Raw genomic sequence first — 26,439 nt, forward strand, 5'->3', positions numbered from 1 at the left:
GCATTCTAAATTTAATCATGTCTTTTAATATTTTCTCAAGTTTCTCAAAAAGGGAAAATAAAGTCTTCTAATTTTTTTTAGGTTGCTGGGATCATGAAAAAGTGTTAAAACTGAAAGATGTAGGTAAACATAACTTCTTGAACAAAAGGAAAAATTTGGCACATTGCTATGCAATTGTTAATTTCTTATTCATACCATAGTTATGTTGGTATTATTTTGAAGTGGGTTGATCCAACCCGTTTCTTTTTTTAAAAAAAATCTAATTAACCTCTAAAATGTTTGCAGTCAAGTGCTTCCAAAATCGAAAGAAAAAGAAGAAATAGCTCCAGCCAGATTGCTGTGGACCTGTTCTTCGCTGCTGTTATATTGAATCTGAGGGTTTTTTCGATTTTAAATTTAAATGATTGATTGTAAGCCACCAACTGTATAAGAATAACTCATTAAGAAAAGTCTTAGGTTCTATGACAGCAAAGGTGAAAGCAATGTCCTTTTCGGATGTTGAAATAACCCCCTCCCCCAGTTAATTAAGGAAGAGAGCAGGGGAAGAGAGGCATAAATCCAGGCCTGAACCCTGGCAGCCTCTACTCACCCTCAGAACTGCTGCTGCTGCTCCTCCCCACAATCGATCCAGCTAAGACGTCCTCAGCCAAGTGGGAGAAGCCCCACTTTACAGGCATGTTGTTGGGGAGGGGCGAAAACCTGAACGAAAGAAAGAGAGAAAGAGAGACAGAATGAAAGCTTAAAGAGCTGATCACTCGCCAATCTGAACACTGGATGACTAAGAATGGCATATGCTAAATTCTTTATCTTATGCTAACTAAACTAAATTTATATATTAAACTAGTCCTATCAAGAAACTTATATTGCAGCTTTTTGTATCAACTGGCCTTACATTAAAGCTTCGATTGCAAGTAGTGTTATCAATTTATAAAGAGAACACTGAACTCAGAATTAAAAAGAAACCCTTCATTTCATTTATAAAAGTGGCAATAATTAACATTTATGAATTTTAAACAATCTTTAAAAAAAATAATCCTACCTATTAGGAACAATGAAACAATGCTATGGAAAATATGTGCTTTCAGTAATATATACGCTTTATTGATATTATCTGCTCCCACACATCTAAAAACACAGTCTATACATAATAGCAATGACACAATCTAAAACATTGTTTTAGTTTTATCTCATTGCTCTTAAGGATTTTTACCTCCAAGAATTGGACCCTTAAAAGTATATATGGAAGGTGTTCAATATTTTCCAGTTAATAAAGCTGATTCACAAATGTGATGAGACTGTACATGACTTAATCAAGTACATCACGCAAACACTAATTCCCTCAACCACAAGGAATGACTAGATCAGAACAAGTAACTGCAGAGTGTTATGCACACATACAAACAAGAGTTAAATAATTCTTTTAGCAATTATATTGACTATGTTTCTTAAATTAAAGTATTAGGATGCTTGTAATTTTAGATACAATTTCCAGAAAAATACTGTAAACTCCCAGAGAGATGATAAATTTAACATAATCAGCCCCAGGTAGCAAGCTACAGTGAAAATATCAGTCAAAAAATATTTTGTTTACCAAAAGGTTGATTTCTAGTTTTTTTCTTTTATGAATCTATGCTATGTTATTCAAACCAAGAATATTTTCAATGTTTATCCTTTTTACAAAGGTTATGGTTTCTGTGCCCATCAGAAATACATTTCTAATAGATTTACTTCCTAATTTTACCAACCTAAGTTACCAACAAAAATTGTCTTCCGAGTTATAAAAAAGTGAACTGAATACAGAAATAGAATTGATCAGAATAAGATCAATTCAATAAAGAGTTGATCTCATGAGAGTTTAGATAGGATTCTTAGTATCAGAAAAGACACAGCAAGTTTCTAAATCTAAAACTTCTACTCCATGATTATTTTAGTAAATCAATAATAAGAATTTCCCATAAATAATCAAAGTAGTTTTGAAGCCAAAACTAGTATTGTTTCTTTATTTTGCTATAAAGATCCAGAATTATCTATCTTACCAAAAAATACTAAAAATGTAATGAATACCAAGTATTCTTCCAGTTATAACTTTAAAAAATGCAGTGCTGTAGGTTAAAGCATTCAGCCCTACACACTTGTGGCTTCAAAGTCTTTCTAGAGACGACAGCTGAGAAGTAGTTTTTTCTTCTGACTTAAACATTGATTTGGGCCTTTATTCTACCATTCTTTTTTATTTCTTTTAATTTGGAAGATACGATAAATATTGGCCAATATTATTATATTATTTGCTATATAAAAATAGCAAAATTATATTAAAGCCCTTAATTTAAAATCTATGTGTAATATCTAACCACAACATAGAATTTTATAATGCATGTCTGACAATGCGATATAGTTATCGGATATAATGGGATACAGTTTTGAAAGCATCCATATTTAAGCCACTTTACCAATGTGCACATTAATATGTTTCTTCTTTGAATAAACACTATGTTTTCTACATTATGCTCAGTGCATCTCAAAGTTGCATAAATGCATTAACACTGCATGTCAGTGGTTGCCATTGAAACTGTAGCTGCTTTCTTTGGTTTCACCAGTTTGACGCTGGAAAACTCTTAAGGTATCTGCTCTAGGTTCAAAATATACTGTATATACAGTATAAAAATCCTAGGTGTCAACAGCCTTGTTTGCCATCTATCCAGAAAAAAGGGCAAACAAAAACATGGGTAAATTGAGAAAAATTAGGGTTATGTCTCCCACCCTAGGCAAGTGGTTATTTTGCAAATAAATAAATAAACAAACAAATAAATCACACAACACTTAAAATGTGCTACTTGCCCCAAAAGAAGCCTGAAAATTAATTATTCACCTAAAAGTGTTCAATGTTAAAGAAAACAATACGGTCCACTTTAAAATAATCATAACTTTCTACAACATTTCATGGCTATACAATTATCTTTGGCAATTTTAAAGCCCTACAAAATTCTGCTTTTCTTGCAGTAATAGAGTAATAGAGCTGACTCAATAGGAATTTAAATTAGACAATGCCACAAATGTAAATTATCAATAGTTTGAAGGTGTATTTCTGATTTAACATGGTGCATAAAAACCTTTTACTAATTGATGTTCTTCAAATGTGTTGGATTACAATTGCCTGAATTACATACAAGCATGGCCATTGGCCATAATGATCCACAACTTTAGCTGTAATCCAATATGGTTGAAGGACAGCAGGGTGTAGAAAGGTTCCTCACTACATAAATGTTTGGATTACTGTGAGCACATATGTAAAGCTACTGAATATATCTAACCCGTTGTATCTACAAACACGGTTCACAAAGCTATGCTCAGGAAGCATGTAATAGTGTAGATGTTCTGAGCAAATCAATATTACTAAGCATGTTACTAACACAGATGCAGGACCACTTATGATTACAGAATGTATGCAATATAAATGTTGCTGAATAGGTAAGGTATGCAACATATTCAGGTCTGTTTTTATATGAGACAGAAGATTCGAAAGGATTTCCAAAGTGAAATGGAATTTAGCTTAACAATGCTCTTATTAAGCTTGAGGATTTCTATTCATCTTATAGACAAACACCTATATGGAACAAATCCCTCTGAAATATTCTGAGAGAATCACAGAAATGTCTTACCTTTCCCAGTTAAAATATATAACCATTGGCTAAAAAGAAATGTGAGAGCTCCATAACTTTTTATTGGATTTATTGTGTCACTGTTGATTTATTAGAGGCAATCCTTGACTTACGACTACAACGGAACCCAACATTTATGGACCCTTGGCACCAACCATTTAAAGTTTCCATCTAGAGTGACTGTTGGTAGTTTGTCCATCACCAGTAGCCCAGATAGTAAAATTGTATGTGTTGTGGTGGTGGTGGGCAAATGAAGCCAGGAAATCCATCTTAGTTTGTCCTAAATTAAAACTACAAGACTCGATTCACAGCTGAAGGTTGCCAAATCAACCTTCCAGTTCCTTATAATAGTTAAGGATTGATTTCACATTAGGAGTTTTAAGAGTAGGCGTTAACACAAACAGTCCTGATCTGAAGACTTGGTTTCTGATTTTATTTTTTTAGGCATTTTGGCATCTATCCATGTAGCATTCTTGGATCTAATATTTTTCATGACTTTTTGGTAGAGTTGCCAATCCTCATAGTTACTGTCTACTGAAATAGATACTTCTGATTCATGTCTAGAAAATAACATTCCTGGCCTCATAAAATTGCATTCTTTTTTTCCCCAGAACACTGTCATTCTCCATAGATAATATAGGCTATTGAAATGCAAGAGGTTAAAAACAGAAGTGGGCATCATATACTGTAACATCTGCCCAGAACCGAAAATGTGAGCACGTGTGTGGCATAGAAAAACCAGCAATTGTGTAGGATGTGATAGCGCCAGGGCGGGCCCAGCCACTGATCGGAATTACTGGTTCACATGAACCAGTCCGAACCAGCAGCAGTCCACCACTGGTTAGAAGTAAGCTTGGAGCAGCCAATGTTTGCTGAAATACAACAAGCTTCCCGGGGTGTGTGTGTGTGTGTGTGAGAAGATATCTCACACAAAACAACAAAAAAGTAATACTGAATGAGCAGTAAGAATAGTCACAGAAGCCAGAGTTTTGGGGGATGGAACTGATGAAAGGAACTAAAAATTGTAGATGGTAAAAGATGGAATGAATATTCTGAATGAAGGTATAGCTGGTTAACCAGAATGCTGAACAGGAATAATTCACATTGCAACATTTCCTGTCCCCCTTGTACATTTCTAAAGAGTATCTCTACTAAGGTATATATTAAATTCTCTAACTGGGAAAACTTTTTATATGTATTTTTTATTAAAGTACAAACTAAACAAACTTGCATGAAAGATTAGGGAGCTAAGTTCCAAGCATGGAGAGAACTCCATATAACAACACACATATGAAATTACATATCTGTAATAGTTACCAAATGGGTGAAGTTAGAAATGGTTCCCAGGAGTGGCATTAAAGCATTGCTTAAAGTAAGGAAATAAATTACTTAATAAGTAGCAAAATGATGCTGAATATATATTGCAAGCTGAATGTAAATTAAGTTAAACCTGATATAAACAACATATTAACAGTATTTTGAGTTGATGTTTTCAAAGTATTTAAAATACAAAATCACAATTGTCCCAGTATCTTTTGCACATAGCTTTGCCATCATGTGAATTGTATACCTTCATATTTTTCATTTAATTTGTTTGTATATGTTTTCCTTGATATTCGTTTGCATATATTTTGTTACTAGTTATGATAATTCAGTACACCCACTTCTAATAATCTTGAATAAATTAGAGAACAGGTGCTAACATAGTTATATAGGAAAATAAGTATATCTGAAAAGTAGCACAAGAAATTCCACAATGTTATAATAAACAGGCTAATGGTGTAGTGGTGAAGGCATCTGGATAGAAACTGAGACCATGAATTTTAGTGCCGCGTTAGACACAAAACCAGCCTGGCGATTTTAAGCCAGTCATTTTCTCTCAGTCCTAGGAAACAGACAATGGCAAATCACTTCTGAAAATGTTTGCCAAGAAAATTGCATGAAGATATCAAGACAGTTTGAGAATTGGACACTATTGAATGAAATAAAATAAAATATAAAACCATATGCAGCATTTCAAATCTGAGAATTTGATCAATGCATGTTCATCCTAGAATACATTTCATTTTGTTTTTCCATGTATTTAACAACTGCAAAAACTACATATTTAGTTCAAATTCCCTCAAATAATCTTACTTGAAAGCAAACCATTTCTTCCTCTCTGTAACTATGAAAAGTGAGGGAAAACAGAAGGCAAATTCTCAAAGAACTCCAATACGAAGTCTTTTGAAAGACACTATAGTGATAATAGCACGTTTTCAACATTTACTGAAAGTTTAACTCTGCTCCCTAATAAACTATAAAGCACACCCAATCAGTAACAAGGAGCATGCTAACCAGAATAAAACAAATACAGATAATTGATACACAATAAACTTGGATATTTTTGATCTTTACTTTTCCATTTGTAGAAGAGTGTGAGACATATCAGGATAGTTACATTCTTTCCAGCCCTTATATAGGTCACTTATCTTGGATTATGGTAGTTTTCTTCATTGCAATAGTATTAATATAGTAATACTATTACAGGTAGTCCTCTACTTACAATCACAACTGAGACCAAAATTTATGTTGCTAAGTGAGAAATGTGCTAAGTGAGTTTTGCTCCATTGTACAACTTTTCTTGCCACGTTTGTTAAGTGAATCACTGCAGTTGTTAAATTGGTAACATGGTTAAGTGAATTTGGCTTCTCCATTGACTTTGCTTGTCAAACGGTTGCAAAAAGGATCACATAATTCCAGGACACTGCAACTGTCATAAAAATGAACCAGTTGTCAAAGCATCCAAATGTAAATCATGAGACCATGGCAGTGGTAGGTTATGAACTGGTATGGGTGTACTGGTGCCTTCCGGGAGCACCGGGTACTGCTCCGCTCCAGTGCTCTGGAGGGCTCACCCGCCCTTCTTACCTGTATTTGAGCTCTTCAGCAACTCCGCACATGCACACGGAGCCTAGGGCGCCTGTGCGACGCTCTGGCGAGCAGCTGGAGTGTCGCAGAGACATCGCGGAGCATCGCAGGAGGTAAGGACGCATGCGCATGTTGTGCATGTTCATGTGGTGGACACCGGCTCCGTTGCACTGTACCGAATGGTCACTGTAACTTTGGATGGTCACTAAATGAACTGTTGTAACTCAAGGACTACCTGTAGTTAACAGTTTAACTAGGAAGTTAACTGGAGCAGTTCCATTTTAAGTACAGAAAACTACTCATTTATTGACAGTTGGCTGCATCTTCTGTTTTACCTTTTTGGATGGGCAAAAATATTTTTCCATATTACTGAATTGCACATTTGCAGTCTGTCATCTATTGCCACTAACTGTGAAAAAAGATACAGTAGAATTCTTCAGGACTTTAGAATAAAATTAATCTGAGCCCAAAAATGTGAATTCATTTAGTATGGCAAGTGATTCTTATTTTTTTTAATTTGTATCAGCCTCCAATTTACTTTCTAATATTTCATCTGTTATTGGAGATTTTCTAAAAACAATAAAAAGAAAAATGTACAGTTTCTAAGCGTATACAATACTTATCTTCTATTTTCACTACTCCTAGTCATCCTATTTGTTCTGTCTTTTGTTACAGTGCAAAGATTTTTTTAAAAAAAATCTGTTATTTTTAACGTATCTGTATAAATTGTAAAAGGCATTCAAAAATGGAATTAAAAGAAGACAGAGTGGTAGGCATCAAAGCAGCCCTAACAGCAAATATGCCTTTACTAAAGGAGCATTGCAGGGATGACCTACTCCCAGGACATCTATGAAGAGCAGCCATGGAGGCAGCAGAGATGCCACTGAAAATGCATCAACATTGTACGACAGAAAGTCTGTCTTCATTTTAAAAAAATGTGTTTACCCGGTAGATATCCTGTGTGCCATTTCTGAACTATACCAGATTTCAATATAGAGTTTTAAGTCCACTGAACTATATATGGTACTCCAGGTATAGGTTCATGTAAAGGCTTGCTACATCAACAGCTTCCCCCCGCCCCCCAGGATTGAGTTTGTCTTTCTTTTTTTAAAGCAGCTGCATAATATGCTGACAATCTCACAGAACCAACCACAATGACTCCAGGACCCATTTCCTGTTGCAGGGCTGACAGATTAAATTCCTATATATGTACAAGGGCAGCATTTTCAATCTTTCACTACATTCTATCTTCCAAACGCTATCTTGATTGTCTCTAAAGCAGCAAAGGTAATAAAGTCTACCCTCTGGAATATTATGCAGGATTTTGGTACCTGTATAAAAGTCATGGTTCTCAAATATATTTGTCTACAATCTAGACATGGACAGCTGCAGTATCTGATATGAGAGATTACAAAGTTGTATTTATTAAATGACAAAACTATAACAAATCATTATTAAAAATCTGATGACATACTGATGGAGCAATATCAAATAATCTGATCATTTAAACATTGTACTGAGTTTTTCTAAAAAGTTTATTAGCGGAATTAAGGATAGATATTAGAAATATAACCATTTTATTTGTCATTGCAGACATGGCTTCAAATGAGTCCAGAATCACAGCTGGAAAAACCAGGAAATCTTTATGAAAGTCTAAATTTTTCATTTTAAACATAACATTAGTACTAGGAAATCTCAATATTTTAAGTCATTTCCATATAACTTTTTGAAAGTTTTTCTTCAAGATAGATTCAACAATGTCTAGTATCTGCTCTATCACAATATGTTTTCTTATATATTTGGAACAAATATTACTGATTATACTGTATTCCACAATACTAGTACTAAATAATCCTTTAAAAATGGAATGGGAGTTACATCATGGCTAAGACATCTGCTAAAACTTTCCAATTCTTCCTTCTCTTTCATACCAAGTTATATTATAACTGACAGAGCCAGCTATGCTCATTTTTCAAACTGAATAGACAACTTCCACTTATTTTTACAATTCTTAGGTTATTGTATACCAGTTCAATCTTACCATGACACACTATTCACACTAGGCTGTTTTTAGATGCAGTCCAACCAATTTGAACATCAAGAAAAAAAATCAAATGAACACAGATTTCACTTGTTTTGGTGTATTAAAGGGTATTACTCGCAAACACAATTGATATTATTGTGCCAACTAAAAACAATACAGAAAAGACAGATATTAGTGGAAGGAAGAGAATCAGTCTCTGCTACTAACATGCCTATAATGCCACACTATGGCGATAAATTCAGTGCAAGTAAGGAGTTGACTAGAGAAAATGAAGAAAGGAGAAAATCTATGTGGTTGTTAGAAGTCAACCTAACCAACCAGTCAGACTCATATTACAGGGCAAATCACAGGCTGCCTGAAAATCACACATTTTAAAGGGAAAGTGGACAGACTAGATCCAAATCACTTTGGAAATAGAACCAATATTTAGTGCTGAAACAATATTTAGTGCTGAAATAATCATATCACTCTACATGCAGAAATGTAAGAGATATTATTGGTAATCTAAATACAAAATCATTTTATTGTACATGTTTACACCAAACAATATAGATAGAAACACAATTGTTCTCTCTCTCTCTCTCTCTCTCACACACACACACACTCTCACTCATTCACTCACTCACTCACTCTCCCCTCCCTCCCTCCTCAAGATCTGTCTCTAACTACATCATAGTTCCTATTAACCAAAAGATGAAACAGGTTGTACTTCAACCTGCACCTTCATGTAAAATGCAAATAACTGGTAAGCCTCACAAATATCCAAAGCCTCCCCATATATTCTCTAAGAAGTGTATCAAGGAATCTATGGACTATTTAATATGTTGATACAAGTCATTGCTATTGCTTCTACTGCATGAATCCTGAAAGGTCTTAGTAAGGAGTCTTCAGTTCTGACATGAGGTAAGTCCTCTGTACCATCTTTTGTAAGATCTGTACCAAAGAAAGGTAAACTTACCAGCAGTTCTTTTAACAGTAGTCTTCCTCTTCCTTCAGCCTACAACTGAGTCCTTATACTAAGCGTAATGGCTCCACCTACCAGGAAGCAAAAGAATTGTCAATCAAGAACATCACAGGGTATCACCTTGCCCTCTTCCACATAAGTTAAAAGATTTCTTTGGAAACAAGTACGATACAAAAATCACACTAAAATTCATCTCACCCTGTTAAATAAGATTAAAGAAAAGTTGTAGATTCTTAGAGAAGCGGTAAAATTGTTTATGTAACAGTTCCATCTATTTATCAATTTCATACCATAATCAAAATTAGAATTTTACAACATAAAAGAACTTCTCCCCAAAAAATCACAATTGTTGCCCAAGGACCACACATAATAGTTAAGTATCATCAGAAGGAAGAAGAGCCATAACGTCCCTATGTGAATATACAATAATGACCTCCCAACTACAACACTGAGATTATATATCATAGATATACCTATTCATTTATATAACAGTGCTAAGATACATTTTCTGTACAAGTTTTCTTTTTAAAAATTAACCAGCATAAGTCACAATAGCAATAGCACTTAGACTTATAAACCGCTTCATAGTGCTTTTACAGCCCTCTCTAAGCGGTTTACAGAGTCAGCATATTACCTCAACAATCTGGGTCCTCATTTTACCCACCTCGGAAGGATGGAAGGCTGAGTCAACCTTGAACCTGTGAGATTTGAACTGCTGAACTGCAGCTAGCAGTCAAATGAAGTAGCCTGCAGTGCTGCACTCAACCACTGCACCACCTCAGCTCTATGTATACAACCACTCCAAGAATCTCATTTAATTGCATGTAAAAAAAAATCAGAGTAGGTGGTTTCTACCTACCTATTTCTTCAGTTGTAAAAATCTTAGTGGTATAATCTAGAGAAGAACATCTCATACCCAGTCTGTGAAGATCAACTGCAATATATTTGCTTCAACCTAGGACTGAGAGTTGTTTTTTGACAGCTATGAAGCAAAAGTGCTTCTGTTCAAAGGCAAACTCTGAAACATTTCCCAATTAAAAAGATGATCAAAATACAAGATTTATAGAGATGACTCCTTCTCAAGTGATCTAGAATGTGCATTGAATTCATCAGATTTAAGTTTCAAGGACTCTAGACCCCATCTTTATATAAAAATCAGGCACCATTCAAAGTAATTATCTTTATCCATCAGGAATATTTCTATTCTTGTGTAAAATGGAAAAGACCAGCCATATACGATAATCTGTAAGTAACAAACACATTTGAATCATTGTTCAGTTAAGCAGTCTACTTCAAATTTATTTTATATAGAAAAAATAGATGTATTTTAAAATATTCTTGCCAATATTTTTTGTTCAACAATCCTGTACAAAATGTTAAGTCTACATTTAAAAAAATATTTCACAGAAAAAAATTGAAGAAGTTAATCAGTAACAGAAACAATTTTGAATAACTTCATTTTAACTTTTAATATTTCATGAAAATAAAAAAAAGAATTGGCAGAATGAAGGAAAGACCTTTGTCAGTACCACAGAACCCTGAAGAGAAGCTAAATAAAAGATTATTCAATTCTAGGCGAGCATGTATTTTGATTAAAACAGAATATTTGGAAGACACATAATTACTGAAAATAACTATTTTAACTGCAATACTACCACAGATCTATATTTAACAATATGAAGAATAGTTAACAAGTTCTACATTTATAATACTTTAAATTCTTACATTAACAATGGGATGTTTGCTATTAAATTTAGATACTCTACCTAAAAGAAAACTGAGGGACATTCATTCCCCCAATAAACCACTTGAAAACTTCAGGTTGTTTCACTTTTATATACAGATATTTGTGCTGATGTTGCAAGTCAAGAAGGGATGAAGAGTTTTCTTCAGTTACACTGGAACGGGAGTATAGTGTAACGGAACAGAAAATTGCAGTGACACAAATAGATGGAAATTTTCCAATCAACTCCAAAATATCTGTTCAGGCTTTAAATTTTGCTTCTATCTATTCCTATTGGGAAAATAAACTATCCTGAAAGAGTAGTTTTAAACTGACCCTGAAATTAAGCTAGAGGACTTTTTGTGATTTGGTACTTTACTAACCATGCCTGAAAATAAACATTCCTAATGGATTTTAAGTCATTATGCAAAGTTGATGACATCATTAAAAATAAATTATTTCTGTATAGCCTTCATTCTGAATGAGCAGTATTACAGTTATTCTAAATTTAGGGGTATATTTCTTTTAGACAAATTCAGTATTAAGCAATTTTTCAAAGGCTGAAAGTTTCTGAAGTAGAAATCTATGGTTCTTTCAAGTATATAAATGGACAGTGAGAAAATTTAGAGATGACATCTGTTTAGTTTTAGTGTATTACACTAATGTATGGGGGGGAAAGAAAGAAGCATTTTAGTAATAGAATCAATTAAAACAGCAAAATCAAACAGTGACTGCACTTTGAAGAAACTTAATGTTCCAGATGTTTTCGGTCCAGTTTCAAAACATGAACATGAAATTTTATTCTATTAAATTCTGTATCTATACAAAGTTCAGACAGAGTTACATTTCAATTATTTGGTTTATGAGGCTTTTTATAATCTGATTTGATACATTAACTAATGCATATGATTTTAAGTCATGAGTATTCAAAGCTGAATCCTGTGAATGAGGTAACTATGCACAGTTCCTGCTTTATGTTGAAGAGCAGCTTTAATTCAAGCAAAACTTTAAAAAATGTATTATATGCACAAAAATGAAAAAAAACATGAATTGTATATCCATTCTACATAATAAGATAGCAAAAAATGGATTCTTGCTAACATTTTAAAGGTAGACACTACAATATGCAACTTATGAGAATTTAATTTTTTGATAAAGTGATGTAAAGGAAACAGCTTAATACAAAATGAAGGACCCAGGAATATTTCACAGAAAACTAGGCAGTGTTGATGAACCTGTTTAGCATAGAGTGCCAAAATGGGAGCATGTGCACACACAGGGGAGCTCTGAAAACCGGAAGAACAGTTCCTCAGCGTGCATGTGTGTGCCGGGAAGCTGAGCTTCTGGTTTCCAGCGTGCACATGCACACCGGTCACCTGGTCTTCTGGTTTCTGGCATGCATACGTGCAGGAAGATCAGCTGGCTGGCGCCCATGTGCATGCTGGAAAGCGGAAGAGCTGATGGGACCAGAGAAATGGCTCTGTGTGCCACTTCCAGCACGCATGCTATAGGTTTGCCATCACAGCACTAGGGCAACTGAGAAACTGAGCATAATCAATTACTCAGATCATATAAATGAGACTTTAAAAAAAATGAGATATTTGTCGCTCACTCAAACAGGTTTTCATTTTTTTTCTCTCTCAGAAAAATTTAAAAAAATGAAAATTATGTTTTTAAGTCCATAAAGTAAACCCTTCCTTTATTTATTATTCTTGTTATATCAATGAGTATAAACTTCAACAATCCCTTCCCCAAACTATAAATGACCTTTATAAGTATTAAAAATTTGAACTCTTTGTACTCTTAATTCAATGCTATAATAATAAAGCAGGATTATGCATGATAAATAAACTTTATTTAAAATTTCAATTTCCCCTCTCTCTAAAATCCTTCATGCTCTTTAAACTGTGAAAACAATATCCCCTTCTTCTAATGTTCAATTAATAAGATGCTGTGCTGCTAAAAATTTTCTTTCTGGAGTACAGAAAATTATCTTTGTAGCCTTTAACTAATCTTTACTTATAATCCTATGTATTAACCAATGTAATAAGTCACACTGAATTGAACACTGCTTACTTCTGAAAGAGAAATGTAAAGTTGTATAGTCTAACCACTAACATATATGACAGAATGAGAATCCAAATCCATTCTGGACACAATGGCCATTTTTATTTACAGCAAACAACAACAACATGCTGGCTAGGGAATTCTGGGAGTTGAAGTCCATACCTCTTAAAATTGCCAAGTTGAAAAATACTGCTTAAAATTGAAAGGACTTTAAACAATATGATTTGCTTAATTTCTTTTTATTACAAGTATAAATTCTAAGTATGATAATCAGATTCCACTCCATAAACTTTGACAGTTCTGAACATATTACGAAAACAATAAATGAAAGCTAATTGGTTAATTTATACATGCTGGACAATCGTTTTATTAATGTAGGAGAAAGGAAAGTAAAAAATATGATAGCTCAGATGGGATTTACATTCAGACAAATATAAAAATAGAAAACGTGTGCCTGTGTGTGTGTGTAAATGGAAAGCTGACAGGAGGAAAAGACATAGTGGTCCATCGAGACTGTCCTTTAGAGTTTTTAAATCATTATTATTTATTTTATTTTTGTATTTTTTTCAGATGATGGACATGTGTTTATCCCAAGCATATTTAAATTCAGTTACTGATGATTGATCCACTACCTCTGCTGGAAGTTAGTTCCAAGTTTCCACTACTCTTTCTGTCAAGTAATACTTGCTAACAGTACTTTTGAACTTCTTTCCTTTCAGTTTGAGATTAGGCCCCAGTGTTTTTTGATTTTTGCTTAATAATGAAAATAGTGCCTTCTAGAGCCTTATTCATACTCTTTAAAATATTTTAAAGGTTTCAATCATGTCACTCCAGGTTGTACATATTCAGTTCCTTCAAACTTTCCTTTTATGTTTTGTCTCTCATACCTTGCACCATTTTTGTTGTCAGTTTCTGAACTCACTCAATTTTATCAATATCTTTTTTAAGTGAGGTCTAGAACTGATCCAGTTCTCCAAATGGAATCTGGCTAAAGCCTTATATAGTGGAATAAGGATCTCCTTTTTCTGTTGCTAATCTCTCTAGTTATGTATCCCAGAATTTTGTTTGCCTTCACAGCTGCCTGGCCACACTGTTTACTCATTTTGCAGTTATCTGGAGTCCTTTGGGATTGGGTGGCATATAAATTTTATTTATTTATAAATAAATAAATAAATAAATAAATAAATCTGCTATGAGCACACCTAAATCATTTTTATTGTTGTTTTCTCTTAACGTCGTATTTCCAATATTGAACCCTGCCAGAGGATTATTTTCCCCTAATCTTAATTAAACTACAGTTGCCACATTTTTGACCAATTTTCCAGCAATGCCGAATTGTTTTCCACTCGCTTTAGGAACATCTCCAGGAAAATCACCCCTATTACATACTTTTGTATCATCAGCAAAAAGACAATCCTTATCTAGCAATTCTTCTATTACACCACTTACAAGTACACTGAACAGAACAAGATCTAAGACTTGTGGTATACCACTTGTAACTGATCTCCATCCAAACATTAACAATCACACATTGGGATCTTATGTAGAACTGTATGTGGAATGGTATCAAATTCTTTGCCAAAATCTAGATAGGATATATCCACAGCACCATCTTCATCCAAAACATTTGTGACATAGTTAAAAAAGGCAAAGTTTAAAAAAATTACACGTTCTCCCTTACACCTATGCATTACCAATCAATTACTGTAAAGACAAATCAAGTGCTCAGAAACTAGCAACCTTATACTACAAAGTCAATTTAAGGATTGTGCCATACTTTTATGGCTTTAATAACAAAGCCTATTAACCCTATGGTTACATATATCCAATTGTCCAAGCACACATCCCTACTAAAGAGTTTTTTTTAAATTGTATTGTTATATAAGTACTGCTTTAACACTAATATTGTCATGGTTTTCACTGTCACGGTCCAATATATGCAACACTACTAGAATTCTCCAATATGAAGGCTTCCAAACATGTTAGACACTGATTCCCACCATACTCAGATTGTTTTAGTTTCATCCTATTATTACATAAAATGGGTGCTTCTCTCTTTTGGCAGGAAGCTGATTATCTCCAATATTTCAGCCAATCTAACATATTGCAGAGCAGAAAAGGCTCAGCTACCACTAAAATGAACAAGGTTCAGTTATTCCAGGTTCATCACATTTGCTCCGTTACGACTAAATGAGAAACCTGACCACATATTTGTATCCATGCATCTATCTGGACAGCAAACAAGGATAGGAAATAAAAGCAGAACCATGGACTAAATGCAGGAAAGGAAAGACTGCTGCTCAGTGTAAGATAATTAGCACACATACTTTGCATAGTTGTTTTATATATAAGAGATATAAATTTTCAGGGTTTTTTTACGGTGGCAAAAAAAGTCACAAAACTGGAATTTGGAAAATGCCAGCGCCAAGTCTTCCCCCTTAAAAGATAAAGAAGAATTACAGAGCACTAAATTTTTGTTTTCTAAATATTGCGAAGTTGTTTTTACTTCCTATGAGAATTCCATTTCACAGCAATCTTAGTGCTTATACAACTGCAATAAAATTTGTGAACTCTCAGATGTAATTCCCAAGAATCTCAGCAATATTCATTCATTTATCTAATTTGTATCTCACCTTTATTTGGTGCAATTCAAAGTGCAGTACATAATCTTCCTACTTTCTATTTTCCCCACGATAATTATATGAGGTGGGTTAGGTTAAGTGACCAACCTAAAGTAATCCATTTGGCTTCTGTGACTAAAGGAGGATTGGGTCTCCTAGTTTTCTAATACTGAATAGGATCTCAACTGCAGGTAATTTTGACTTACAAGAGTTCATTTAGTAACTGTTCAAAGTTATAACGGCACTGAAAAAAGTGATTTAGGACCATTTTTACGACTGTTGTAGCATCCTCATAGTTATGTGATTTACATTCAGATGCTTGACAATTGATTCATATTTATCACGGTTGCAGTGTACCAAAATATGTGATCATATTTTGCAATCTGATGAGCAAAGTCAATGGGGCAGCCAGATTTACTTAATAACTATGTTACTAATTTAACAACTGCAGTGATTCACTTAAAAAATGGGGCAAGAAAAATTGTAAAACGGGGCAAAACTCATTTAACAAATTTCTCACTGAGCAACATAAATTCTGGTTTGCAAGTTGAGGACTGTTTTGCACCAAATTGGATTTCTCCAGTAGTCAGAGATGGAAAGAACTGCTAAATGTCCTAATATATTTCCAGTTTTGCTGAAGATAAAATTAGAAATCTTAAAACTAACTGTGCTGAACACATCATTCATGGTGACGTGCAGTACTATAAAATAATGAACTGTGTACAATTCTATAAATACAGAATTATTTAACATACTTACCTCCCACTTACATACAGAAGGCATCAACCTGACAGGAATTATACATGTCTTGAAAGTTAATTATAATGTTTCACTGCATTTCTGAGTAGGAAGTTATAGTGGTAAATTTCCTTATCTATTTACAATACAGCAAATAAAAGGTATTCCCTCCAGGTCTTTCATTTGACATTCATAATCACACTACATTAAAACATCCAATATCATTCATCTGTATTTTTCAGTGTATTTTTCTTATTTTTCCTATTATATACATGGCAATATTAAAATGACTGATTGACTAAGGTATTTTCATCCTCTCTCATGACTTTCTTTTTCTATTAATGCATTTTTAAAGGAACCTATACATTAACTTTATTTAACAGATGCATTACTGTAACTCTCATGCTGTAGTACTTGTGCAATATGAGAACTTGACTTTTTTCATGAATAAACTCTGTTATTAATAACATTTAATAGGAAAGTGAATTGGGCATCTCTTTCATATAAATAACAAGTTGATTACAAAAGAATAAATCAAATTTAACAAACTGTAAACTGCCTCTAGGTTGTATGTGGGAAACAAAAACAATAGCATATTTTTCTATTTATTTTTTATGTACTGTGGAATTTAAAAAAAGAGCCATATCACAGTGCTGAGTTAAATTTATATTGTTTAGCCTTGCATTTCCCTTTCCCCTTTTAATCAACAGCTGATGCAGGGAGTAATGGCATGGCTGAAGGGCCTTAGCCATTTATCGATGATGTCGTTCTGAAGGAAGTAAAGATGGGATCTTCTCATATGGCAAATAGATGGTGCATTGGACTGGATTCTGATGGGAGATCTCAGCAAGAGTTCAACAGTCACCTCTCCCTACTCAATCTGAGCAATTATGCTTCAATTATGCTTCAAAGATTGTAGCATTGGATGGAAAACATGAAGTAACTACAAAATGTTATACATTAGGCGAACATGTTGCTCAAACATTTTTCAAACTGAAAAGTGTATATCATTAACATACAATGATTTTTACTCTTCAAATTTGAACTAGATCTCATATTAAAATATACCATAGTTTCAATATGGGTCTAGCAGGAAAAAAAGAAAGAAAGAAAGAAAAGAAGGAAGGAAGGAAGGATCTTATCAAGGGTAACTTTCTCCCTATATATGTGTCTAAATATAACTGGATGTAGTTCAATCATTTAAGAATAATGTGATTTATAACATATAAAACATATTTCTCTTTTTAATTGTATATGATTAACCCTTACTTCACAAACTTTCAACAACCCTTCCAGAAAAAAACATTTCTTTAGCACGAATGAAAACCTAACTGCTCCAAGCAATTTGATTTAAAATGAGAGTTATTTACAATAGAAATGCAGAAATTAGAACAGTATTTTAAAAGCATGCATTAACCCCTACAGAATTCCAGAATATATAATTACTCAAAAGCCTTGCTGGGTTTAACCAGGTTTACTCTCAAGTAAACTGATGAGACTGCAGCCTTAGAATTAGTCCAACACGCTTTCTCTGAGTTTTCATAATTCCTCAGTTTCCACATGCGAGTTTAATTGACAGACAACATGCATTCCTGGCAGTGCCTCTATTCTTTAATCTCTAATTGTGAACTCCACACAATTCTGGAAAGTATTTTGCTGTGATAAATTCTAGAACTTATTTTGTTCCCACTTCCAAGAGCTTCTATCTGACAAAGCTTTACAACAGTAAGAAAGCCTTTTTTACTCTTCTTTTGAGAATTATCATGATAACAGAGCGTTTTAGTAAAAGAAAAAAGGACAAATATAGTTCAGGATTGTTTCATGCACAAGTTTCTTCCAGAAGCCAATGTTGTCATAGAATAATTTTTTTGGCAGCAACATTTCTCACCTCCTCTCCAATCTCTCCAATACTCTTCAATTGCTGTGGTTTTACATTTCCTCAATAAAATTAAAAAAATCAATTATCCCAGCCATTCATGCTCCAAAAGCATGTTTCCTCATTCATACAGATACATGAACAATATGCCCACTAAACAACTATGTTATGACTAAAGAATCTTCTGATTAAGATGGTGTTGCAGTCAGGCAAATATCAGTATTTCTGGTGCCCCCTATAATAATTGCCCTGTGCTATATTTGTTACTCTAATTACCATTACTGGAACCAGTGCTTATTTTGGTTTTTTTGTAATTTTTTCTAAAGAGTTATCAATTAAATGGCACCAGGAAATTTCTGCTAGCATCTCTTCTAACTAGGGCAATAGTTTTGACAGCTACAGTAAAAAGAGATGTTAGCTATTTCCTAGAGGTGAGAATAGCAGGGCTATTAAAGACACCATTAACACTGTAAGTACCAAAGTAGATACAACTAAGAGCAGAACATCTCATTTGGAAGTTTGCTGAAATCTACAATCAATTAACTAAAACTTGTTCTTCAAAAAAAAACACCAGAATTTATAAAATCTCACTCTTGGTAGGTTTATATGCAATTGGGATTTCAGAGGGAAACTTGCACAAAGTTGTCCTTATGAAACTGAAAAGTACTGGTTTTGCCTGAAGACAGTCAGGTAAATACTGAGAGGATTTTCTGCATTCCAGCTTTTTTTCATACAACTCATAAGCCTCAGCCATTCCTTGTCAAATTTGCAAAGAAAAAAGAAATTTTACAGAAAGCCAATCTTCAAGAATACGATAAAAAAATCTCATAATATTTTGCTAATTATGTCAAAAAAAGTTCAAGAACACAATAAGATGTTCAACACAGCAACAAGTATTGTCTCAGAGAAGATGCTTCAATAATTTCATCAGGATTCCAGTCATCTTTGTTTTGATATTTGCAAATGGTTCTGATAAATCATTTCATAATTATGAAGCTGAAAAATGTCTTACCTATTGATGTTCCTGTTGAAGGAGAAGGATTTAAAAATGCATGTTTCTAGTATGTTTCATGTATCCAGGCTATTAAACTTCTTTATCTCTTGCTCTTAATTAAACATTTGTTTGTTATCTCTATCTCCATCTCCATTTCTATCTCTATGTCCTTGGCTACAGGGAAAGAGTAAGAATTGCAGCTTCTTTTAAAATTCTTTACTTTTTCTTTCAATTTTCTTTTTCTAAATCTTTCCTTATTAATTATACTTATATTTTCACATGCAAGTACAGTGAAACTTAAATGTTTGTGAACCCTTGAGTATTTCTGCCTAAATATGACTTGTCCTCCACAAAAGTCCAAAAACTAGAGAACACAATTAAACAAACAAGTAAAAAACACTACATTTGCTCATTTAATTATTGAGCATATGATCCAAAGCTACAACTTTGTATGTAGCAAAAGTATGTCAATTAGATGTTTCAATCAAAGGATAATAATCAGGCATGAATGTGACATATCCTGCCTTATTTAAAGAACAGAATTCTAGAAATTTACTGTCAAATTTGATCTTTACAACACATGCTTATGAAGGTATATTATAAATTGAACAAAAAAAAATCTGAGGAACTTTGAAAAAGAGTTACTGATGTTCACCATACTGGAAAACTATTTCCAATGAGTTTTGTCTTTATCAGATTGAGTAACAAATGGAGACAATTCAACAATTCAACAATTCATTGTTATCCTCTTCAGGAGTAGTCAATCAAACAAGGTCACACCAACAGTGAGATGTGTAATAAGAGATCTCAAACAACCCCAAGATAATGTCTAAGGAACCAAAGAACTGTCTTGTATTGGTGAATGACATTGTTCATGAGATGTAAGAGGAAAGCTATACTCTCCAAAAAGAACATTGCTGTAAATCTACAGACTGTGTGCCAAAGACCACACAGATAAGCGAGAAGTCTACTAAAATCATGTTCTGAGGATAGATGAAATCACCTTTTAACTTGAATGAAAAATACTCTATTCATTGAAAAACAAAACTGCATTCCAGTGTTAAGAACCTTATTCAATTTGTTAGCTTGCTTTATTGCCTCTCGACCAGGACAGCTTGCCATCATTGTCAGGTGATCTGTCCATGAACTGCATCTTGAGAAAGTGGGTGGTGCAGAAAGATAACAACCAAAAACACACATGAATGATATAAGAATGGTTCAATCGGAAGTTGATTTTGGACAAAGTTCTGACTTAAATCCTAGAGAAATGTTGTGGGAGGACCCAAAATAAATAGTTAATGCAAGGAAACCTACCAACATCCTTGAGTTGCAATTGTTATGTAAGGAGAAAAGGTCTAAAATTACTCCAAGACTTTGCGTAGGGCTGATCAACAGTCGCTGGAAACATGTAGTTGTGCTTATTGCTGGGCCATGTGTGGGGCACACCAGCAACTGAAAACAATTTTTGACACACAAATTATAGGTTTTGATCATTTTCCTCAATAAAATGAAAAAGTATAATGCTTTTGATTCATTTATTTAACTGTGTTTTTTATTTTAGGTCATTTTTATGCAGAAATATTGAACATTCAAAAGGGTTTACAAACTTTTAAGCACCACATTAGATCATGTAACACTGTATTAATGTTAACTTATTAATTTCTGTAGAAAATAGTTTATGTTGTTCAACACTTAACTACCACAAGGTGTGATTAAAAGCTTTTATTTTTAATTTTACCATTAATTTTTTTATAACTTTTATTTTTATCATTTTGGGAAAGGTATTTTGGTCTATATAGTTCATTTATATAATATGGATATAACAAGCATATGTTATATCTAATATAGCCTCTTTAGTAGTATAGAATATTAAGTACAGCTAGTCCTTGACTTACAACCATTTGTCTGGTGACCATTCAAAGTTACACCAGCACTGAAAAAAGTAACTTATGGTGGGTTTTCATATTTATAACAATTGTAACATTTGTCATGTGATAAAAATTCAGGTGCTTCACAACTGGTATGTATTTATGGCAGTTGCATTGTGCTGGGTTATGTATTTATCTTTTGTAATCTTCTAGACAACTTCTGACAAGCAAAGTTAATAGGGGAAGCCATTTTCACTTAACAGCTGCAGCGATTTGCTTAACAAATGTGGCAAAATGTCATTAAACGAGGCAAAATTCATTTAACAACTGCCTTGCTTGCCAATGCAAATTTTGGACTCAATTGTGGTTATAAGTTGAGGACGATCTGTATCATCCAAATTTTAAAATATGGGAACCGAATCTGAGATGTTTTGCATGAGGCCCATATTTTCTCTAAAGAAAAATTACTTTTATAAGAGACTTGGGGGAGAGAGATGTATATAAATGGCAATTCTAAACATACAAAACAGTTATCTTTTGACAAAGAAGCACTACTCAGAAGGAGTAAGTCTATGACTTGGAATCCTTCTGAACTCTTAGGTTCTGCTAGACGGATGGTGTCCTAATTGCAGAGTTATGTAGTGAAACTGTAGCCCTCATTGCTATCTGGCTAAACTTCTGCAAAGGGCTCTATAAAGCCCTTTAAAGACTTAGGCCCTTAAAACTTACAGTTAATCCAGGATGCACTGTCCTGTGTGCTGATACTCAGTTTGGGGTCATATTACAACTGTGCTTCAGGCTCTGCACTAGCTCCCATCTGCCTTCTAGATACAATTTAAAATGATGATTTCGAGCCATGAAGTTGTTGTGGCCTAGCATCTGGGAATCTGCAGGATCAACTACTCAAGGTAAAATAGGCTTGATCATTTTGGGAAATTTTTCTTAAAGTCATTTTGAGGAAGTAAAGGCAACTAAGATTCAAAGCAATCTTCTCAAAAGCAGCCATAGATATTTCCAGTGTTGTTTTCTATTGTATATGCTGCTAAGAATTTGTTTTGATTGGATTTGTTTTTATAGATAAATAATTTCTATTAAAAAGTGTTGCTCAAAGTATTTAGTAATATCCAACCAACAAAGTTATATCTTCAAGATCCAGCCTGCACATTCTACAATACTTGCATGTCAGACAGCTTATTACTTCTAAATGTTATATCATTTGTAATGTTATTTATATCTTTCATGATAAGATGTAGGACAAGGCTATGTATTTGTGCATGCACATGAATGAATGCATATAATTCCCAAACAGCACACCCAATTTTTCAATATGGATCACAGGGTCATGAAGCTGCTTCAGGGGTCTATGCCAGTGGATTGGTATATAAATTTAATAATTAATTAAAAGGCATTTATAGATCTATGAAAATGACATTCTTCCCACAGACAAAAATATAAGTATCTTCTTCAAGTTGTCATGTAATAGTCTATTTGAAATGTCAGCATGCATTCCAGCAGAAAACATACTAAGCTAAGCTCAGGCAGAATTTAATTTTGGGTCAATTTGTCTTTGAATGTTTTAATTATTGTTCTATGACAGAAAATACAGTGCTCCAATGGTGTCTGAAACAGATCTATACTTATATATTACAGTGCTTACTAAGCAATATACTACTCAGATTTTCCTAATGATTACCAAACAATCATTTCCATTTTGGATATGTAAGTCATACAGTGTATGAAACATCCCTGCATATATTTTAGTTTATTACTATCCTAAACATTTGAAACCCATTAGTAAATCACAAATACTTCATTTGCTAGAACTGTTGCCAACAAGCATATGATAACATTGCCGACACTGTTGCCAACAAGCATGTGGTGATTTATAGCCAATTATATATTAGATATTTAAGGTAATATGCTATAAATAATACAGAAGTCATTTACTAGTGAATACTGACTTACCTTCAATCTTTTTTAAAGCTGACAGGCAAGTATCCCGGCTTGGAAACTCAAAGGGATTACTACAGGTCCTAATAGTATCACATTCGCATTTTCCATTGATTATATTGCAGCCTGTTATGAGGTTTTCATTGCAAGGCTCAAATCCAAGTAGCTGATCATCCCAGTTTTCATCTAAAAACCAAAATGAAACAACTATAATACTGGTAACTTATTGATTTGTTTTATTTAATTCTTTTTTTTTTTTTTTTTTGCCAAATACTGTACCGAAGCATCTCAATACAAATATTAAACTTATTTTTAAAGCTCCTGTTACAAGATTCTATAACCGCATATCCCCAGTTCACATTATTATCACTGAACCACATTTAAAAAGAAATGTGAACTTGGACTTTTCCAATTAACATCAAAATTTGAAAACCCTAGGTGTCTTATTTAAAGAATGCATTCCTAGCACTTGTAACAGAATAGAAAATACAAAAACCCAAAACATTCTGGGGACTACTATATTATAAAGTGTAGCAATCAAATAATCTCAACTGAATAAGAAGTTGCTATCATTCCAGATGTTTGATAATCCCATCTGATAAGAGTCCCTGTGAAAGAGGTCTATATGGTTTAACACAGCTGTTTTCAAGAAACTGCTATCGTTTCAACCAACCTATGATGCAATAAGCCAGCAATCATTTTCTGACATTCTTCCCTCCAGGTAAATTAAGATAGATAATAAATTTGAATGAGCCACCTCAGTTATGGACCATGAAGCAATATTAGCTGCTCATTCATTTGAATTCCCCATCTAGTGTTGATATAATATTTTCCCAGTGATCCCTCAAATCAGAGCTGAAAAGAAATCTTACATGCAATATGGAGTTACTTTTACAAAAGGCATCTGTACCAGGATTAGAAGCCACCATAATATTCACTAAAACTAGTTACGCTATCTCAACTATACACATACAAGAACATGATATAGAAAAGCAGCCCTAAGTAGCCCATCTCTACATCCGATCCTTGTTTAACTATCACGATTGGGGCTGGCGACTTGGTCATTGAGTAAAGGGGTCACTAAGTGAAAGAGCTACTGTTCATGATCTTACTTTAATGTTCATTGCTTTACAGACTTGCAAAGGTCTTAAATGCGAGGACTGATTGCAAATTTACTTTTTCATTACCATTTTAACTATGAATGGTCATGAAAAAACTATATATGTAAGATTACAGCAATTACAAAGGCAAGCTCCCTACGTGACAATGAGTCAATGACCCTGTCTTAGCCCAACCTATGTTATAGGACTATGGCAGGGGGGGGGGGAATAAGAGGGAGCTTTATGTATGACACCAAATGTAAAGCAAAATATAAATCAAATAAGTAGATAAATGGTATAAGTCACATGTACCACAAACCATATACAAAGATGGGCAGGGTTGCAAAACTGAGAAGATTTCAATTCAGCAATTTGACTTTGGAAACAGCCCAATTTAATTGTGGTTAAACCAGGTAGGTCTTGATACAATTTGAAAAACAAACTCAAGCGAGAGCTAGAAACTCATACATTACTAATTCTCATTTGCTACTGTAGGAAACGAACAAAGGTATGTCCTTTTTCCTTCTGTGGATTGGATACAATCCACAGAATCAATACTCTTTTGGAGGATAAGGTGCTTTCCTCTCTTCAGAAGAATAAGTAGAAGGATTGGGAAATTTAAATTAGAATAAAAAAAACAACTCCATAGTTTTGTCTGTGGATTTAAGTAGTTGATTCTTCAGAAATAACTACCTAAAGGCATGAAGTCTATGCAAATTCAGACAGTCACATTTTTTAATGCAGAGGAAAGCATTATTTGGGTAGATAGTTGAAAATAAAAATTCAGTAATTCTCTAATGTTTGTTTGTTTGTATTTATATGCTGTATTTATTTGGATTTATATGCTGCCCTTCTCCCAAAGGACTCAGGGCGGCATACAACATTAAAAAAAACACATATTACAAAAGTTAAAAAGGAAATTAGATAGAATATCCAAAAACAAACAGTTCACCGACAAATGCACGATAGACATATGCGCCCCGACAAAACCGCAACGGACAAATGAGTGCCATCAAAATCGCTAATTGATTTTTGACAATAGCGCGCCAACAAAATCGCGTCATCAACAAACTATAGACAGTCCAGTGAGTGTGCTGGGCCTTTAACATAGTGGGACGCATATACGTACATTATAAGGTACGTTATAATGCAGTCAGCACACACCAGTTGAATAATACGTTTTAGTTATACTGAAGCCACGGATATTATTAAGTCACAGAAAGAAAAACAACAACTAAATCAAGATGGATCATCTTTTTGTGCTTGTCATCGCGCTTTTGTTGTCGCGATTTTATTGTCATGAATTTGTCAGCGCGATTTTGATGTCGAGTTTTAATCGGCGCTATTTTGTCAACACGCATATGTCTATCACGCGAAACAAACCCATAGGATACTCATATGATATCTGCCAAATCAGCAGGAAACTGCAAAATTATAGCATAATATGTGCACGGGGGTTTGTGCTACCTATCATCAACTTTGATTTTAAAGTGGGCGTGAGAACACTATGGCATAGTTTTGCAAACTCAAACTCTATAGTTAGTTATATGTGAAATTTCTACTGCCTTGCTGAAGCTGATGGACAAGTACATGTTGCATATGGTGTCGTATTCATACAGGTAGTCTCTGATGTACAACAGTTCATTTAGTGACTGTTCAAAGTTATAATGGTACTGAAATATGTGACTTATGACCATGTTTCACAGTTATGACCTTTGCAGAAGCCCCATAATCATGTGATTAAAATTCAGATGCTTGGCAGCTCATTTGGATTTATGACCTTTGCTGTGTCCCAAGATCATGTGACCACCTTATGTGACCTTTTCACAAGCAAAGTCAGATTCATTTAACCGGGTTATTAACTTATCTACTGCAGAGATTCACTTAAAAACTATGACAAGAAAAATTGTAAAATAAGGCAAAACTCA

The 26,439-nt window shown here is 33.8% G+C and overlaps 1 protein-coding gene across 6 annotated transcripts in view; it reads right to left on the reverse strand.

The window, feature by feature from the left end:
- The window catches only part of CRIM1 (cysteine rich transmembrane BMP regulator 1), a 140,851-nt gene that overhangs the window by 97,182 nt on the left and 17,230 nt on the right, over window positions 1-26,439 (reverse strand). For 2 of the 6 annotated variants that reach the window (XM_014071290.2, XM_087717981.1), the window contains exon 2: window positions 23,427-23,597. The exons of 1 other annotated variant lie outside the window; for it this stretch is intronic. In XM_014071290.2, the coding sequence (XP_013926765.2) occupies window positions 23,427-23,597 (171 nt within the window). Of the gene's footprint in view, window positions 1-589; window positions 1,227-9,568; window positions 11,298-23,426; window positions 23,598-26,439 lie in introns of those variants that run through there. 3 more of the 6 variants (XM_014071293.2, XM_014071292.2, XM_014071291.2) reach the window with 3 other exon arrangements.

The sequence above is a fragment of the Thamnophis sirtalis genome, unplaced genomic scaffold, assembly GCF_051295495.1.
Source record: "Thamnophis sirtalis isolate CommonGarterSnake01/CBP01778 unplaced genomic scaffold, rThaSir2_p1.2 scaffold_6, whole genome shotgun sequence".
Taxonomy (NCBI): domain Eukaryota; kingdom Metazoa; phylum Chordata; class Lepidosauria; order Squamata; family Natricidae; genus Thamnophis; species Thamnophis sirtalis.